The 20580-nt window shown below is 34.0% G+C and overlaps 1 protein-coding gene across 1 annotated transcript; it reads left to right on the top strand.

Annotated features, from left to right (window-relative positions):
* The first annotated feature begins 533 nt into the window (after positions 1 to 533).
* On the top strand, positions 534 to 6041 carry LOC147411394 (vesicle-associated protein 4-1-like). The gene is made up of 7 exons (XM_086448121.1): positions 534 to 1161; positions 2394 to 2464; positions 2856 to 2937; positions 3122 to 3240; positions 4317 to 4398; positions 4521 to 4639; positions 4753 to 6041. The coding sequence occupies exons 1-7, from the start codon at positions 912 to 914 to the stop codon at positions 4810 to 4812; spliced, it is 783 nt and encodes a 260-aa protein (XP_086304247.1). The 5' UTR covers positions 534 to 911; the 3' UTR covers positions 4813 to 6041.
* Positions 6042 to 20580: the final 14539 nt, after the last annotated feature.

Genomic DNA, 20580 nt, shown 5'->3' with positions numbered 1-20580 from the left:
AGCCTTAGATTTTCTTATCTCCCCCCCTTCCCTTTCCTTCCCTTTTGACCCCATACTTTCCCACATGACCATGTATAGAATCATAGGTTTTTTTTATTTCAAGATACACAATTGCATATTTTTATGGGTATGTGTATCTTGAGGAAATATCTATGGGTTCCATACACAATCATGTGGAGAGAGTATAGGGGTGTATGCCACATGGGTGGAGTCAAAAAAATTATTACTCTTTCGAAAATTCTCTTTTTAGAATTGACTTTATGGTAATGATTTTCAAACTCTTCACATGACATACTCAAAATGCTATCTTGAAGTGGCATTTTTTTCTTGAAATACACAATTGCATATATCTATGGGGATGTGCAGATGTGTATGCCAAGACAAAAGGATTTATGATTATATCACTTGTCACGAAAAGTATTTTGAATATGTCACGTGGAAGAGTCAGGTTATCACTATTCTTGATTTTATAGGGACACACCAAGTAACCTTTGACACGGGAAAAACGGTAACGCCGCGTTATTCACGATTTCATTCCCTCTCGTTGTCTCGTCAACAATCCCGTAAAACACGGTAAAATGGAAGAAATTTGTCTCCAAGTTGAGCAAAAAATCTACGGATGACTCCGACAAGTGAGGTGTGAAGTGTGAAGTGTGAAATCCTTAAAGATCGGACTCGTCTCACCTCCCACACAGAAAAGTTGTCACCGCCCATTTCCCCAATCAAATTACAGCTAAACGATGAAGAATACAGCATTATAGACAGTGAGAGAGAGAGAGAGAGAGTAAAATGTCTGAGAAATCTCATTATCTTTCTGAAAATTCTTCCTTTATTTGCTTGAAATCTAGTCATCGAGCTTTTTGATGGTTTGATAGTGTTACAAGTGAAGTGAGTCTCAGATTCGGGCAAAGATGGCTATCGTTGAAGACAAAACGCCTTCCCAGAAGGTTTGGAGTCTCTGTCAAATGCCATGTTGGCAATCTGGAAATGCTTTCTCCTCATCTTCTTCGTCACAGAATCTTCACCAACAGAGCCAAAACCAGCAACATTTGGAGGGATCGAATCCTCATTCTTCAAACAAGGTTTCATCTGTGGCAAGATCTCTAATTCCAATTCGCCGTAGACTTCGTCTTGATCCGGCCTACAAGCTCTACTTTCCCTGTACGTACGTCTAGTCTTTGTTTTGTTTGTTTGTTTTTTTTTTTTTTTTAAATTTTAATGGGTATGTTGATTTAGTCAATTTGGTGAATTGTGCTTTGGTTCATTTAATTCCGAAAACAGTAATTTACCATATTCAGAATTAAAATATTTTATCAAAACGGTAAAAAAAAGAAAAATTCCTATTCTATAAGACAGCATTTCCCTGTTTTTCAGTCAAACAGTTGGAAAAAAAAGTTCTGTTTAATAAAACAGTGAACAACCCCCCCCCCCCCCCCCCCCCCCCCCCCCCCCCCCCCCCCTCCCCAACACACACACACACTTTAAAGAAAATATTTAATTTTGAAGACGGTAGGGTGCTGTTTTGGTTATTTTTCATGTGAGTTTTAATCATAATGAATCTCACATTACTATTAGTCTATAATTTTCCAAGATCAAGAATTATATATATATATACATATTGATTCAAGAAACCCATTCATGCTCCTAAAGTTTAAAGGTTAGAGGTACTTACCTTGTGCTATAAGTTAAATCGATGAATCAATATGCTGGAGGTGTGTCTTTCCCAATCCACGTGCTTGTGATCCAATATGCGTAAATCCCCAAATCATATGAGCCTTGCTCCACGTCCTCTAATTTCCATACTCAGCTTCTCTCCCCCTCTCTATATGGTTTGCCCAGGGCTTTAGTGATTTATGGAGATCAAGACAATTCAAAACCCTATTCTCTTAGTTGTTTTTCACATTTTTTGTGTATGTCTATTATGGGGTGCCGGTGCACTTAAATAGATGGGAATGGAGGACCTAGAGATCATCTTTTAGTAGGATTCCTATTTATCAAGGTTTCCTTCAAAGACTGAAAGAATTATTTCTATTTCTAATATATATTGGCATATATCCTTAATTATTGATGCTTCTATAATGATAAAATCCTTGTGGAAGTCAAAAACATAAAACGTGTAGGTCAATGGGCCACACAACAAGCAGGTTCTTACATTTCAATTTTCAGCGGATGTTTTGGTAAATCACCTTTTTCAGAACTGGGTTTGCTTCATTTGTTGATTATTGATCTGGGTTGTTTTCCTTTTCTCATGTTTTAATGAATTTGAACTACTGTTTCATTTGTGTTGGAATGTGGTTTCTGAGTCATAAATCATAATGGATGGTTGGTTTACTTTCTGATTTAGTTTTTGTTAAGCTTTTAACTTTATTTATTTGTACTTGTTTCTGTTGAAGATGAACCTGGTAAACAAGTGAGAAGTGCTGTAAGGATTAAAAACACTAGCAGGTCTCATGTTGCTTTTAAGGTACAAAGAGAATTTTATTAAATTTTGGTGCAAAAATGCCTTTTTTTATGATTTCAACTGTACATCCTTAATAGATAATGGAATTTTGTTCTCTCGTTAGTCAATGGTAGACATGGTTTAAACTTTAAAAAATCAGAATGTATCAGTCAATACGTATTGGAATTTGTCTGGCTGATACGAAACATCGACTCTGAAACATTGAATGTTTTGGAAATGTATCGGTTTTGTCATTAACCGAAACATTGAATTGATATTTTAAACCTTGATGGTAGACCCTAAAGCAGTTTAATGTATAAAGTTATGTTTAACTTTAGTTAATTTGGTGTTGTTTGTTACTTCTGCCACTATATGATTGCTCTATCTAACGATGAATTTGTTCATGTTGGTTTAGTTCCAAACAACTGCACCGAAGAGCTGTTTCATGTGTCCTCCAGGTGGTATACTTGCCCCTGGTGAAAGTATTATTGCTACTGGTAATTGTTTTGTGCCCTTTCTTACATGTTCTTGCTTCTAGTCAGGATTGTTATATTCCCTTTTGTATGAATAATTAAAAAAAAAAAAACCCAATTTGAACAAAAATGATTCCCCTATTCTTGTCTTCATCTTTTCTTTTTTTGTTAAGTGGTTGTCTTTTTTGATTTTGGTTTGAAATGCTAGTCTTCAAGTTCATCGAGCACCCTGAGGACAATGAGAAACAAATAGATCAGAAGAGTAAGGTCAAATTTAAGATAGTGAGTCTAAAGGTGAAAGGAGGAATGGACTATGTACCTCAGCTGGTGAGTTGTGACTCATGCACTCATATTCATGTCTACTTATGTTTGGTGGTATGTAAATTTTTCACCACAAATCTTCTGTTAGAACACTTTCAATTTTTATGAACAATTCAAACTAATTTTATCCACTGTCATTGTCATGTAGTATCTGGTTGATGGTTAGGTTGTTATATGCAATTTTGCAAGAACCAAAATGGAGTTTAACATCTTGAAAGTTTTCGATTGAATCAAATCTTACGGTGGATCTTGAGCTTTCACAATTATTGAGATTTACTTCTTTATTAAAAGGGTGGTCCCCTTCAAGTTTAAACCCCAGCTTACCAATCAGAAAATAAAATTTTACTTCTTTATTAAAATTATTCAGAAGACTTGAAGTATGGGCATTATGTGTTGATCATCTAGACCAATTATGGATTTGAATGAAGATTGGCTTTGTGCAACTTCTATTTTGAGGTCCCTCAATCTCAATCTCTTTTCCCCACCAACTTTGACTCTGATGTTACTATTGATTTTGTCGAATCCACTATTAAAGCCGTCTGTTTTGTACCTTCTTATGTATTTTGAATTTTAGATATTGCTTAAGGTCAAGGTTTTTAGTAACTAGTAAGTAACAAATATATGTATAGTTCAGTGGGCAGATGTTTGATGTAATTTTTTATTGGATGTTTGATGATCTTATCACCTCCTACTACCCTGATTTTTCACCTTCTGGCATTACCACTTCATCAGACTAAAAGAGAAGAATTTGGATTTAGTGTTTTAATCAGGCCAAAAAAAAATATCAGTTTTTTTCTGAAGGCAATGGTATGAGTCGGAGCTTTAACAGTTGTGACATTATTGGGAAATTCTAGTTAAGCAACTTTTATAATTTACATGCCATGTTCTTTGGATACAATTTAAGCTATATCTTCATTAAGTATGGGATTTAAACCAAATTGTAGGAGTCGAATGTACCTGTCGGTTTTTCTAATGGTTGGGCAAGTTGTATTTTTTTCCTTGATGATTAGGTAGAGAAGTGCTTTTCTTGAGTTATTAATGAATGAAGATGCAATTCTTCACCCCTCCCTTTTTGAACACAGTTCGATGAACAAAAAGATCGAGTAGCAGTTGAGCAGATTTTGCGAGTTGTATTCTTAGATGTGGATCACCCTAGCCCAGTAAGTATCCTAGCATCAATTATTACTTAATCACATACACACATACATACATTCATACATACATATGCAAATATGCATAAACAAAAAATTGCGTCCATGACATACATATTGGTTTGCTATTGCAAGGCTATGAAAAACTGAAGCGCCAGTTGGCTGAGGCTGAGGCTGCACTTGAGGAAAGTAAGAAACCTTCAGAACACACTGGTTCACAAATTGTTGGGGAAGGACTTGTGATTGATGAATGGGTAAAGCTTGTTGGCACTCATTTATTTTGTTGAAACTTTTCTTATTGTTTGATTGGTGATTTGCTAATGAATCCGTCTTACATTGTACCTTTTTTGTTGTCTCTTCTATCTAGAAAGAACGAAGGGAAAGATACCTGGCTCGGCAACAGGTAGAAGAGGTCGATTCAGTGTAAAGGTGCAGTTTGCTGCTGTTGTAACTTGTAAGTGTTTTTTTGTTGTCAATGGAAGATTTTCAGAGATATTGGGGAAGAAAAATGTATTATTTTCTCCCCCCTTTTTTAATTGTAGGGTTTTATAGTGAAGGGGGTACATGTGAAGGTTCGACCACGAAACAATAATGTGTATGAGGTTTCATAGAATGTAAGATGAAACTAATGGAGTTTAAGGTGCTTGAATTCGGCCTTACATCCACCTGTTTTTAGATAATGGATTTTGTTTTTGAAATATAATCGTTTTCTATGGGAAAGCAAGACACCCACTTCGATTATTTGTTTGATATTGGAGTGTTTTAGAGTTGTGGAAATAATTTTTTTGCTTACGGATGTTCATGGGCTTCATTACAATTGGTTTCACATTCATTTTTCTGCATCTGTAACATGCCAAGATGTAGACCCAACACTGATCACAAAAAGCTATAGAAACAATACAATGAAGAATATATAATATCCTTATATATTTAATTCAAGGTTTTTTCTCCATGGCTCTAAGTTTCTTATACAATTTGTTTGTGTCTTCTTGACCACTCCCACCTATTGTTCTCTCTTTCTCGCCCTCCCACAATCCTGCTCTGTTGACATCTTACATTTCTGACCTTTCAAAAGAATATGAGAGACCAGAAAGTTGGGAGTAAGGAACTGAGAGCAGATTTGAAAAGCATGCCAATACAGAAGATTTTGAACTGATCCAACTCAAGGGGGTGGTGATGGTGTAAAATGGTTGTCAAAGTGAGTGATTATGGGGGAAGATGCAATAAACCTAGCAGGAAGGTGCTTGGGGTATTTTTGTTTGTTTTGTCCATTTTGAAAAATTGAAGACAGGGCACTACACATGGTTAGATGGGGGGGAGAGAGGGGTGTTTGATACTAAAAAAAGGTGCACTACAAAAATGGAGTGAGTAGTTGCAGATCATCCATTACCAATTGTACTCGGGAACTTAAAATTTTCCCTTTGCACTCCATTTGTATGATTGCACTATTTTTTTTTTTCGAGTTTCTTTACTTGTACTTTCCCTTATGCTTAGAAATGTATCTCATCAGTATTGGTCAATCATCTTTTAAAATAGTTGCAAAGGTAGTAGGTGTTTCTAAAGGCCCTTTACACTATAAAAAATTGCAGGTTACTCTGATGAAGTGCAATTAGGAGGTTAAGATTGAGATTATTAAAAAAAGAAGTAAAAAGGGGTATTTTTGTAAGTTGGGGGTGCAACCAACTAGTGATCTGCAACTAATCAATTTAAAAAAAAAACAAAAAACCATGCCATAATGGAAGAAGAAATACTAGACTTTTATGGCTTGAATAATTGCGATTTCTTTCAAATAGATTTTGTCCCCATTCAGGATACAATGAAAAAGTGCCCACTGTGCAATCACACCATTGGCTTTGCCATTGCTTGGGTAAATTCCTACCTCTCACACTTGGAACAAGTATAGAGAATTCCGAATTTCAAGAATCTTCTTAAGATGGCAACTCCCTGTTGACAACAGCCATGGGTAATGTGTAGGTAAAAAGTGGTATAGGACATGTGGCGTAAATAAAGTGAATATTGACGATCGATCACATGATAGATTTAATGTGTATCTTGAGATGTCAGATTGGTATATTTTGAATTAGATTTTATTTTGTTAAAAATGTAATCTTATCTACAAATAGAAAGTCTCTTGGGGAATCACTATTTTTGAATAATGAAAGATTTAAATAATTGGTTGAAAATCCCTTGACTAGGGGAGAGATTGATACATTCCATTAGGGTTTTGTTTCATCTTTTGTATCTATATTAGGAGAGCTACTATATAAAAAAAGGAGCTCTTTAGAAGATGAAAGAAGGAAGAGGAGGGTAGTTTTTATAGATCTTGTATTGGCTTCAAGAGTAGTGAAATGACTCTTCAAAGCCTAGGGATGTAGTCCGATTTTGGGATGAACCCCACGAACAAATCTTATGTTTTTCTTCTCTCCCTTTTCCCTTTTCTTTGATTATTTTTCTTTGTGATTTTTAATTGTTTGTGTGCATTAAGAACAATAAAGATTGATTGTTAAAGGTAAATCTCAAGGAATCAAAGGCATTCGAGATTTTACCTTTACAAATTGAAACAATGGAAAGTCATTGTAGATGGGTCTTCGAACTCAGAAGGATAAGAGATTTGGGTGGTGGTACTCACCCCGGAGAATGCAAGAATTGAGAAAACAGGAAGGCTAGGGTTCAGGACTTCTAACAACAAAGCAGAGTATGAAACAATGTTGTTCGGTTTGGGTACGTTGCACGACCTTGTGGAAAGAGATACTACTATTCACAGTGATTCTTAGCTTGTAGTTAACCATGTCAATGGTAAGTTTGAAACCAGAAATTCCAGGATGTACCTTTACCTTGAGAAGATCAGAATATTGGAATGGGAGATAATGGTAGAACACATATCCCGGTTAGACAACAAACACGCAGATGCCTTAGCTTTCATAGTTTCCATGTTAACAAGGTAGGATATGAGAGAACTTCTACTCGGGTTCCAGGAGAGACTAGCTATTGAGGAGCCTGAGCAGGTCAACCTAGTAGTGTCACCAAGAGATTCGAGTTGGATGGATCCGATCATATCTCTAGTCAGGGCAGCGCCTATCAGATTCAAGAGAGTCGAGGCGGATCAAAAATAAGTACAACACTATATTTTACTTGACGGCCAGCTCTGCAGAAAATCATTCGATGAGCCCCATCTTTGTTGCCTAACTCTAGATGAAGCAGAGCAGAGTAACTTGAGATAAGACTCGAATTTGCCTCTATAGGTAAGATACAACTAGAGATTTATCATGGTTGTTGTCTACATGGAGTTTTCCATCTTGAAAAGATTCTTCAAATTTGGAATTCTCTATGGTAAGAATGGTTGAATTTTCATATACATAAAGTAGAGGTAAGATCTTTATTTCTCCAATGTGGACTAAAATGAACTATTGGTTTTAATTTTAGAGAAAGGTCGTTTCCAATCCTCTTATGCTAGGAAAAGGTCCTCTTAATATCGTGAGACAATTAACTCCATATCTAGTTTGGGTGCATTAATAGAACCTTTCCCTAGTACGAGAGGATCGGAAAGGTTCAAGAGTGGAGCTAGTAAGGAGATATTGGAGGCAATTACCCCCACATAACTTTGAGATATCCTGTATTATCAACTAATTACATGCCCCATTTGCCCCCACCCCTATCACCTCCCTCCAATTTTTGCTCCCCACCCCCTCCAATTTTTTTAAGATTACATTGCCTCTTGATCGGGCCTTCTCTCATAGACTAATTGAAAATGACTTAAATATCCTTTTCTTCATCATCCAACCAAAAAAAGCAAAGCCTCTAAATTTCTCCCCAAAACCATTCATCTTCAACCTCTTCCATTGTACCATTAACTATAATTTACCCCCACTACAAAAAAATCCTGGCTCCGCCCCTAGGAAAGGATGCACCTTTAGTGTACCAATTATCATCATACCTACTAGATATTCTAATTGATAGCATGAAAATGAATATTTATGCATATGAACCACTTGGCATGAGAACTGGCTTGAAAGAGAATCGCATTGCATAAGTTAATCTTATCTCCTAAATAATAAGATGTGGATAGAGATCAATATGCCACCTTAATTTAATCTTCCATTCTTACAGTAACATCGATTTAATAATCCAAAAGTAGTTCATAATCATGTAAAGAATAAAACATTGAGATCTTGTCTCCTAATCTTTTCAAGTGGTGTAGGATGGAAGCCAATGGAAAGGTTTTTCTCCATCTTTCTTTATCTTATTCTTCATTTCACTCTTAAAGAAAGACAACTACATTATATAATATACTCTAATTGCAGTGGTTATGGCCTACTCAAATCTACTCCAATTTCTTGTGGAGCTCATATACAATGAACTTGTTGTCCGTCAAGTACAATGGAACTATCAACCAAACAATGCCATGTGGCCAATCAACTCTTTGATTAATTGGGGTCTATATTTGGATCAGAAATAGCCCCCTGACAAATAGACAGTTCAAAAATGTGTAGCTGATCAGATTGATTTTGATTTATAACCTTCATCTTAGTCCTACTCGGTACACCTACGATAAGTCATTAAGTTGTAAAGTTCTTGTTGATTAATTGGGCATCCATGTGGGCTCATTCTATATTTACGGACACTAGGACTCCTCTCTAAATTTTGTGAGTTTCTAGATTTCTATGAAGGACCCTAGGATTTAAGGCGTAAAAACATCGTGACTGCTCTAATAACATCAATGTGACGAGTGTTTGGACTTTCTAATCTCCAGCAAACAAACGATAAACACGACATAACTCTAATTTTAGATCTCCGCTACGTTTTAACCGTTACGCTCCTAAAACCCTTACAATTCTGCTTCATGAAACTTCATCAAGTTTGCATTGATTTTTAGTTCAATAAAGTTTTGCATGTTTTTTCCCTAATACCAATGAATCTTCCTTGAGGAAAATCCTTTTTCACTCAATGGTAAAAATGACGATCCTTCAATTCACCAACATAATTTATAGCAAGTGGCATCTTTTAGGGTTGTTGGGGGGAATTTTCAATATTCTTTTATTCTCAACCACCCAATCAATAAGAGCACTAAACTGTACACATAGTGGATTGGATTGGGATTTTATTGAGAGGAGCCCAATCCAAAGATCGCAAGTTGTGAAAATGAGGGCGACCCATAAGTACCAAAGGAAAAGTTGGAAAAAGACAGGGCAACAAAAGGAAGAGGAACATTGAATAAAGACCCTTTTATTAAACATAAAAATTAGGGGTGCAACTCGGTTCAGTCAAACCGAGAACCGAATCAAATTGATGGTTTTAGAGTGGTTTGATTCGATTTGGAATAAGTTGTAGTTCGGTTCCAGGTTACAAAAATGAAGAACCGATCAATTTGGTTTGGTCCTCGGATCAAGCTTGTATAGAATCGAACCAAACCGAGAATCGAACCCCTATGCAATAAATAAATATATATGTATAAAATAATTATTATGAATTATTTTAGGAGTTAATACATAGATTAGTAATTTTTTATGAATGAACTACTGACTTTTTATGGAAAGATTAGTGATTTATTATATAAAATTTTATGTTTAATATATATTTATTTTTTCGTTAAAAAATATTACTTATAATTTATAGAATATTGGCAACCCGTAGAACCAAACTGACTTGAATTTGGTTTGGGTTGGCTTGATTCTAATGGAATTTGGTTTAGTTCTAGTTCTCATTTTGTGGAACTGACCTATGTTGGTTCGGTTCCAATTTGACCTCAAATTGAACTAAACCGAATCAAGTTGCACCCCTATTAAAAATGATACATTTGTATTATATAAATATACATCCCTTAAAAAGAGAAAACTAAAGGCATAGAAAACACTATCTTATCCTTTCTCATCTTGGACCTATGTGAAGAATCCTTGGATTTTTGCTAGTGGTTTGACAAGGAAAAACAATTAAAAAAAATTAAAATATCTATTTGGCAAAGCCAACACAAACTTTCTCGAAGTCTATATAAATCAGTTTTCTCAATGGTGAATGGATCTCCACTACCCATTGTAAGATTGAGAATATTCTCTCTTTTTGTATAGCTTTCTTAAGAGAAAATGAGGCTTTTTAGTAAAGCTTGCATAGCCATATCCTTGGGAACTGCTATTGGACTCAAAGATCAGGTGATCAAATTCAATTCTTCAATTTTTAGATGGAAATGCATGGCTATCGGATCATCATCCCAAGTTAGACTCCTTCAGGGAGCTGTAGATGACTTGAAGACGAACGATATCAACGGTGCTGATCATGAGCGTAAGGTTGCGGAGGAGTCGCTAAGGATGGTAGTTTACTTGAGTTCTTGGGGACCCAATTGAGGATTCTCCTTAGAGAGTTCGAATTCCAGAGAAAAAAAAAATCTTATTTATATGTTTTTAGTGCAGTTTGATACTAACGGAGTTCTTATGGACTTAGATGTAAATAAGTGGAATTGAAATTCGTATGCTTTCAAGTCATAAAGGATCTTAGATTTGTAAGTTTGGTGTTTATGCTGTTGGACATAGGGTACAATTAAGATATATGTTATGGCTTCAGGCCAGCACGCCAATCATCTAAGCTTTATCTTAAAGATTTGAGGTCGGCTGAACCATGTTTTTAATTTAATTTTATCTAGAACTATGTTTTACATTATGACAAGCATCACATGTTTCTCCCAGTTTTAAACCGTAAATTTGACCATTTTTCATGTTAAGAAAGATTAAATTGAGTATATAAAATCAAGATCTGTTTTATACCTAGTGTTGCTATGTAGATTCATGTCAACTTGATCTAGTCAACCGGTCTTGATCAAGCTTCAGGTAGTTTTTTTATTTTTATTTTTTTTGCTAATTTGAAATAATATTGCAGTCTCGATTAGAATATAACCCATGGTTAGGCAATTGGATGCTCCTTGAGATTTCATTGTGAATCTTATGGATAATCCAATCTTCTGAATCAAAGTTACCAATTTCGTATATGACAAAAAATTGTAAGGGAAAGTTCGACTAAAAAGAAGAAGAGATTTTTTAACTTTATTTGAAATCATCAAAATTTTCATATCATTGTTTTTTCAAATAGAGATGGGGTTAGATATTTCATATTCGAATGACCATCTATCTCTATGGATCAATTGTCAATGTGGTATCCAAATACACCATCAGATGCAGCATGTATGTAGAGAATAAATTTTATGAACTCAAAAAAAAAAAAAAAAACAGAATTGAAAAAAGAAAATTTTTCTTTATTGGATTTAAATTTTAAATTTAGGAGTTCAATGACTGTTCATTTTTTAACTCAAGATCTAATGCCAAAAATTGCTTCTTTTTTTTTCAAACCCAATCTAGAGCACAAACAAAGTACAAGTGATTAGTTCAAAAGGTCCTTCAGACTCCGAGATCAAGTTCCACGCTTGATATCGCAATTATAAAGATAGTTTTAAACCTCTTTTTTAAGTTTACTACTTGATCTATGGATATGCTTGATCACGAACATTAGAGCATGTAGGTAAAGAGATTTCACTGTTTTTGAGGGACAGGTTTCGAGTAAAAAGAAAAAAAATAAGAGAAAATACCCTTGTTCTTATAGAGCTATACTCTCTCTATCAATCAAAATATCATGTTGTTCAGAGCTGCCATTCAATCTGACCCAACACAGAGGAAAAAAGATGAGTGATTGTTTGCTCACATACCAACACCGTTTTGACATGTGACATTGATGACCTAAACAATAAGAAGAAAATTTATCTCTCCTACTCGGATATCCACTACCCAGAAATCTTTATTTTTATATTTCAAATCTTAAAAAGTATTATGGGATTCACATGGATTATCATATTAGCAATCGAACACCACAACCTTCTAGATTTTATGAAAAACCTCATGGTAAATAAAAAATAAAAAATTAAACTTGATCAATGATGTTGAAAATGAATGGCTACCAAGCACCCAAATTTAAAATAAAGATACAATGGTGAAAAATAACTTTTTATGTTTTTGAAATTTATAAAATTTCATCCTCTACAACACTTCTGTATTGAACCATATTTTGGAATGTGATAAGATGATCTTATAAGGAAATTTCGATTTTTTACCAAATTCAAGAAAGAGAAAAATTCTTTTATTATTGCTTATATCATCAGTGCCACATGTGTCAAAACGATGTTGGTATGTAAGCAAACAATCACTTGGAAAAAGATGTTTAGCTGAACCCCTATCTCGTAAATAGATCTGATCATATGCTTGCTTTTTTCCAATCTTGTATCTATTCCTTAGTCTAGCTATGCAAGTATAGTCACCCTCACTAGTAAACTAGCTATTAGTACAGCTCCCTGTGTAAGTCCACTAGTTATTAGAGTACTCAATCATTCGCCACGGACGACTTGAAAGAAAATCCATCTTTCTGTTAGTCAGTATTAGGACTCAAGGATAACGCTCGTAGAAAAAGTATGTTTGCTCATCTGGCCCGAAAATTTGTAAAAGTCAAATAAGTGTCATTAATTTAGTTACGGGTGAAGGAAGGAGTGGAAGGTAAAGAAAGATAGAATGTAACCCTTCTTTTATTTTTTTTTTAATAGAACCCATGACTTCAAAGTTGTTTTGTAATCTCTCAAATCGATTGAGTTATAGAACTACCCCGAAGGAGGGCGAGAGTTAGAAAATCAACTCATAAAACAATGGACATTTTTATGAGAGATTTTCTACCCCTCACCCCAAACTCTCCCCCACATGGTTATGCATAGAATGGTAGATTTTTTTCCAAGGATATGCAATTGCACATCTCCATAAACATGTGGAGTCGTGTATCAAAGGAAAAAATTATTATTATATACATAGATAAGTGGGGGAGTTGGTCACAGGGGAATTATTCTATTTTTATTCACCCGAGTCATTTGTTATATCCTTATCCGCTAACGTGTCATATACTTAGCACGTACGACAGAATTGTAAACAATAATATTTTTATTATGAAAAGGACAATAATGAAACAGACAGTGTGAATAATGATCTATTGGGCTCCCATTCCCCATCACGTGACAGTCTTACTTTCAGATGAGGCCGCCATGTGTCTCTCAAATATTATTCTACATGAACCTTTCTTGGGTCATATCATATATATATGCTGTCGTCTTTTTCATTTTACCACGAGATATACAAAGCAAGAAGATATCGTCCATATACTATGAACGCGACAAACCAAGAGGGGCCCATTGCTGATTTATTGTGGGCCAGTTGTCTGGTTTGCTTATTTTAGAGAGTTTCTATTGGCACACCATCTTTTACTTGTATCACACCAATCCTTGTTTTATACATAATGTTGGTGTGTTATAAGTAAAAGTTGAAGTGTTAATAGAAACTCTCTGATGTCAAATGACAACCTTGTGCACTACTGCGATTTGCCACTATCAGGATCTACCCATCCTATGTGGCCTCTCGAAATAATCAAATAGGTTTATTGTACATGAATTATGTGGGTGATAAATATTGTCCAATTGCCTGATTTATTATTTTGATCTTGAACTTTTTCTTTAACCTGCAATTATAATTCAATGATCAAACGAGAAATTTTCTTTTTTCTTGTGATCATAAATTTTTTATTTTCATACTTTATCATGATCATAGTGATTTATACAATTTTGTTTTAAATATTCACAGTATCACATGTCATCTTTCCCATAACATACTTAGAAATTATGATATTTGTCCATTTTCAAGTTTTCTAAAAACTGTATCTTAAATGTTGATTTCATGTTGTGTGATGTCGTGATTTATTTATTCATCATGTCACATGCTAATTAGGTGTTTTTATTGTTATTTTATATTCTAAGGCCTAATCTATAAGTCGTTGGAATGATCCTAATAATTCTTCGAGTGTACATTAAGGAATTTGGAGATTATGGTTCCCAGATCCCGTGGTCAAAAGTTGTTTGACGAATCGATTTCAATTCATATCCATTTATAGGTACCTATAATTTAAATTAAAATAAAACATTTAGATAAATTATATAATTTTGTTTAAATAAATTAAAATTAACTTGTGATTCCAAATTTGATAACTAATATCAATAATGTTGAACAATTATCCGATGCATGTGATGTGCAGGCATTGCATGTGTTAGGGGGAGGGGCCTATATGCCTTGGCTCTTTTGATCCTCCTAGTTGGACATAAGTTTGGACACAACCGTTATAAAAGAAAATACAAAGTTGAACAAATTAAATTTAAAAAAATAAAAATAAATAACAAATTAGAAATTAGGAGTCTTTGATTGTAGTTGAGATTTAGAGTGAATAGAAAACATATTTGGATATTTGTGTAAAATAATATTAAAATTATGGGAAATGTTCAGAAACAAACATTTTGACAAACATTTTGGCAAAATATTTTTCAAAACATGGGTTAGAGGTTTTGGAATGGGCTGATTTTTGGTGAGGATGATCTCTACGGTGAGGAGATCATCATCACCAAAAATCAGCCCATTCCGAAACTTCTAACTCCATCAAAAATGATTTACAAAAAATGGACGGTCCACAATTTTTCAACGTGTAAACTGGGACTAGAAGTTTTGGAATGGGCGGATTTTTGGTGATGATGATCTCCTCACCGTAGAGATCATCCTCACCAAAAATCAACCCATTCCTAAACCTTTAACTCATGTTTTGAAAAATGTTTTGCCAAAATATTTGTTGCTAAACGGGACCCTAAAATTATAAAGCCTCCTCATTCTCAATGATGATGAGCACTAATGCATGTCGGATAGGTGGAGTAACCCATTGACATCCTTTAGTTTGGATGTTGAGTATCGAACAAGGGATACTTCTCTTATACTTCGGAGAAATTGAAATTGAGATTTAATAGAACTCTTCTCTTCTGGCTATTATCGATAAGGACACTGCTTTTGGCCTTTTTGCCATGTCGCCACGCCGAGGCATCCTAAACCTTAAAGGCTAAAACCACGTAAGAGCGGTTTAGGATTATTCTACAGTGTCATGTCGTTGGACGTTTTTGCGTCAAAAAGAAAAAAAAAAACAAAAAAAAGAGAGAAAGAAGCAGAGCCAACTTTAGGACTGCAACAGAACCTGGGCGGATTGGAGTGGAAACCCATGCTCAACCCATTTGATAGAACACACAAGCCGAGTTCAACTCAACTGGAACTGAAACTCATTAGCCCAAGTTTAATCCGAGCCTGAGATTCTAAAATCGGGTTGAGTTTGAACTAACTTGAATTAATTTTGGGTGGATTGGGCTCGTTGAACAATTCTAATTTCCTTTTGCTCAACTAATGAGTTTTATATCTTAAGATAGAAATATAACATCAGATACAAAATCACAAGTAAATAAAATTGCATATAACTTTCAAATCTATCCTTAAAAGAATATTTAGACAAATAAATATTAAATCAAATCCCACATCAGTAACATCCAATTGTTGATTGTAGATTCTACAAGAGTAGAAAAATAATGGAAAGGAAGAATGCGTAGAGAAAAATAAATAAATAAAAAGAGTGAATAAAATTTTTGCATGTAGTCGTAAGTTGTGACCATATGAGTTTTGATTTTTCTTGATTTATTATTTTTTTTCTCTCCTGAAAAATGACTCTTCTTCTTAAAAATAAAAAAATAAAAAGTGTACATTATATAAGTGAATTTTTGCTCACAGCACAATCGTCATTTGACATGTGGCACATATGAAGTGGGCATAGAGAGAAAATTCTCTCACCTACCCACAAATTTTATTTGTTGAGATTTCAAATCTTAAAAAGGATCTTTCAGCCCACATGAATTACAATTTTGGCAATCTAATAACACAAGATTTTATGAAAAAAATCATATTAAAAAAATATTGAAAAAAAAAAAAGGTTTTTCAAATTTGATCTAAAATGTTGAAAATGGACAATTACCCAGTGCCCAAATTAATGAAAAATATAATTTTTTTTAAAATTCATAGAATTTTGTGATCTATAATCCCATGTCATTGGATCATGTTTTTTTAGTGTCACAAGGTGATCAAAGTAGGAAATTTTCTTTTTCTCACTTAGGGTTGAAGAGAGAAATTCTCTCTTATTACTTACAGCATTTGTGTCATGTGTCAAGAGAATATTGTGTTGTAAGAAGAAAATAAAAAAAATCACTCATAAATATATATAGAAATAGACATAAATAGAAAGAACAGTCGACAACAAAAAAATCCTTAGATGATAAAAATATATGTAAAAAGATATTATTAAAAATTAAAAATATTTATATATTAATATATAACATTTGGTTCAAGTTGAGTTAAATTGTCCCATCCCCATCACGAATTTGAAATAGGGATGAGATTTTAATCCAAGCTCAACTCATCTTTTACATAACTTGGCCCACACTCGCCCATCAATTGGGTTGAGCCTTAGTTGAATTCAGGCCAGTCCACAACCCTAGGTTCGCAGGATTTTGGAAACATGTGGCACAAATTTATTTGTGCTGGATGAATTTGTGTCCAGCGACATTGCAAACAGTAATTACCCTGTAGAGTTTAGTTTTAAAATTTTAAAACAGACTTGCCAACTTCCTCCTCATACTAAATTATAAAGGCCCCCTCCCTCATGTTACTCTTACTAACGAGTACATAAGAAACATAAAACTAGCTAAAGAGAACTATAAATAGCATCGAGAGGTTAGGATCTGAGAACCTCCACCACCAAAATGAGTTGTTATCTGGGCAGAGTGTGGATGGCAGCAAGCGTTGCTGTAGTTCAAGGCCACACAGATGAGGGCTTCGAATGGAACTCTTTTGTGAGATATCTTCAAAGCAAGAACAAATTGTTCTCTTCTGTGGGCAATTCAGATGGATTCAAGCCTTTCTTCGGCTTACTACGCTCCAATTTTGAGTTTCTTCTCGCGAGCGGTATTACTAGTAGTTGTGGAGAAGAGAAGCGTAAAGTACAGGTTGAAGACTCCCTTCACAAGGTTATGTACCTCAGTTGCTGGGGACATAGCTAGCTAAACTAAACTAAACTAGAGATCAAATCTTCTGGATGTAAAATGTAAAAATTGGTAATTTGGTTTTGGTGATTTGTTTTTTTCTTTATATTTCTTGAATGTAAAGTTCTTGAATAGTTTTTATTTTCTGTAATAAAATCTTTCTTTTTTTTTTTTTTTTCTTAATCTTAGCACGCGTTTTGAGAATTGAGCGATTGCTTAAAATTAAGAATTAAAAAGTACGTAAATGATCGAAATGTAAAATACTTTAAATTCGATTATAATTCCCACATTTGGGCACATGGGCTCCCATTAGAGTTCACGTGGGCTCCTCCAATGGCGACGAGATTACACTTACACGAATGCCTAGTAAGTGAGCTATTCGAGATATACAAGTGGCAGTAAATGAGCTATGTACACGTGGCATACATGCAAAATAGAATCATCAATCAGGCAACTGAACTGGTCCACTAAGAAGAAACATGCGCGAATCCATATGTCAGTACGAAGTAAAAGGACCTTTCTACCGTCAAGACCATTGTATCCCTAAGAAAAAGTGTGAATTTATGGAAAATAAAAACTGGTCTCTAGGATATCTGTGTTTTCCCTCAAATGATAACGGTCGTGTTGATGGAGAACGTCCACCCTGAGTTGATCAAAGCTAGAAAAGTCCATTTCTAAATGCAAGTTTTGTGATAGAGTCGTGATAATATGAATCGCCAGGTGGCATACTCAAATGACTCCATTACATGAAAAGTTTGGGTACTATAGATCTGAATGCCTCAGGATACATGATTGCACTTCCCTAGAAACAAATGTATCCCGAGACATACAAATCTACGGTTCCTAAACTTGTCAATGTCATGGAGTCATTTGAGTATACCACCTAAGGAGTCATATTATCAAGGCTCTTTAAGATAGTATCTTAACAATTAAGTTAGTAAAAAAAGTTATTTATATTTTTTTAAACCTGGTACCCTTATGGAGGGATCAGGCTGTATTGTTGTGGTTTGTGGAGCTTGATAACACTAATCAATAATGAGATATTGCAAATCAAGCCATGCCTTCATGTCAATCAAGTTAATATTATATAAAATCATAGTAAATTTTTTTTGGTATATTTATATTTCTCATTTTTGGTAAAAGAGTGTAATTTGTAACTATTAATTTTCTCTTAATAGTGAAATTGATGTGACCTGCAGACGTACCTTAATCTTTAGGGAATGATGCAAAATTTGTGTCTCTTTATGTGATTGCATCTTGTCTTGTGATTGTTTTTCGATTCATTTTTTTTTTTTCAATTGCACCTATTTTCTTAACACATATTTGGGCTTTATCATGTTCATAGACCATGGCTTGTCCAAGGACTAGTCTTGTGGTATGTGCAACGTCTACACATAACACGCACCAAGTAAATGAGGGTGCGCCATTGCGGGTGATCCTCGAGAAATTAATACTCATATTGGGTATCAAACTCATGACCAATGGGCATTAACCACTTATCAGTCTGAAATTTCCATTGAGCCAACCCCTCGGAGTTAAAAGTTGGTAATATCTTTCTTTATATAATACCCCTTCAACCCGATAAAATGAAGAAATCAAATTGTTATTATTAACAATTTTGAATGTTGAGATCAATCATTTAAATATTCCATATCGACAACTTATATGTTGACGATGATTCATGTTCAAATGTCAAGATTAACAATTTACAATATTTGATCTGGAGGGTTGTAAAAGGTTGATCTTGACGATTGGATCAAAGGTTGATATCAATGATTTGAATTGTCAAATTGAACAATTTGAATAATCGTCTCACCAATTGAAAGGGTATCAAGAGTCATTAAGAAGGAAAAGTTAAATAAATGGATCATCAAGTTACCGTAGAAAAATTAGGGATCACAACTCTATGTTCTCTAAAATCTACTTCCTACCCCTATGATCTCTAACCATAGCGTTTTTGGATTATGGTTGTGCAAACCAATGGTCTCTAAGTAATTTCTTATTGTTACAAAAATGAGAATTATATAATATTTTCTTTTGGATTTTTTCTAGGGACAATTATCAAAAAAATACAACAAAAAAAAAAATATTTATCAAAACTAATTCAATTTTTAAAATATTTCAAAAAAAAAACAAAATCGGTCTTTCAAAGACCAGTTTTTCTCTCTCCTCAATTTTTCTCAACACATTCTCTCTTCTCTAATATTTAAAAAAAAAATTAAATTTTTTTTTAAAACCGGTCTTTCAAAGACCGGTTTTTCTCTCTCTTCATTCATTTCTCTCTCTTTAAAAAAAAATGAATTTTTTTTTTAAAATTCTCTCTCTCTCTTCATTCATTTCTCTCACCCCTTTCTCTCTCCTATTATTTAAAAAAAAAAACTAATTTTTTTTTAAATTTTCTCTCTCTTCATTCATTTTCTCACCCCTTTCTTTCTCCTATTATTTAAAAAAATAAAAAATTTTAAAATAGATTCGTTTTTTTTTTTAAATAATAGGAGAGAGAAAGGAGTAAGAGAAATGAATGAAGAGAGAGAAAAAAATTTTAAAAAAAAAATTCATTTTTTTTAAGAAGAGAGAAAAGAGTGAGAGAAATGAATGAAGAGAGAAAAAAACTTTAAAAAAAAAAAATTCATTTTTTTAAGGAGAGAGAAAAGAGTGAGAGAAATGAATGAATAGAGAGAAAAACCGGTCTTTGAAAGACCGGTTTTAAAAAAAAAATCATTTTTTTTAAATATTAGAGGAGAGAGAATGTGTTGAGAAAATTTGAGGAGAGAGAAAAACCGGTCTTTGAAAGACCGGTTTTGTATCTTTTTTGAAATATTTTAAAAATTGGATTTGTTTTGATAAATACTTTTTTTTTTGTATTTTTTTGATAATTGTCCCTTTTTTCTATTTTTTGGGCGGCCGAACGGGTTTAGTAACTCCTAAGTTTTTAGATAAAGGTCTCTAGTGTTGTAAATTTTCGAAGGTTTTCTTATTCTAGGATTTGAGAGAGAAAGAGAGAAAGGTGTACAACGATTTTAGGGCTTAAGTTTGAGATTAAAACATTATGTATTTTTGTTTACAATTTTCTTTTAATTTTTTAGTGAAGAAAATTTGTTTTAATTCATGGAGGTAGGCACACTAGAGAACCACGTGAATCCTTGTGTCTTTCATATGTTTTCTCTCTTTACCCCTTCATACTGGCAATCAGGTTTGGCATTCATGGTTCTTCAATCTTCGTCCCCCATGATGCTCTAG

This window comes from Akebia trifoliata, chromosome 1, assembly GCF_017979445.1.
Source record: "Akebia trifoliata isolate Shusen 1 chromosome 1, ASM1797944v1, whole genome shotgun sequence".
Classification (NCBI taxonomy): domain Eukaryota; kingdom Viridiplantae; phylum Streptophyta; class Magnoliopsida; order Ranunculales; family Lardizabalaceae; genus Akebia; species Akebia trifoliata.
The sequence above is the reverse complement of the archived record's forward strand: the minus strand, read 5'-3'. Positions and strand labels throughout refer to the sequence as shown.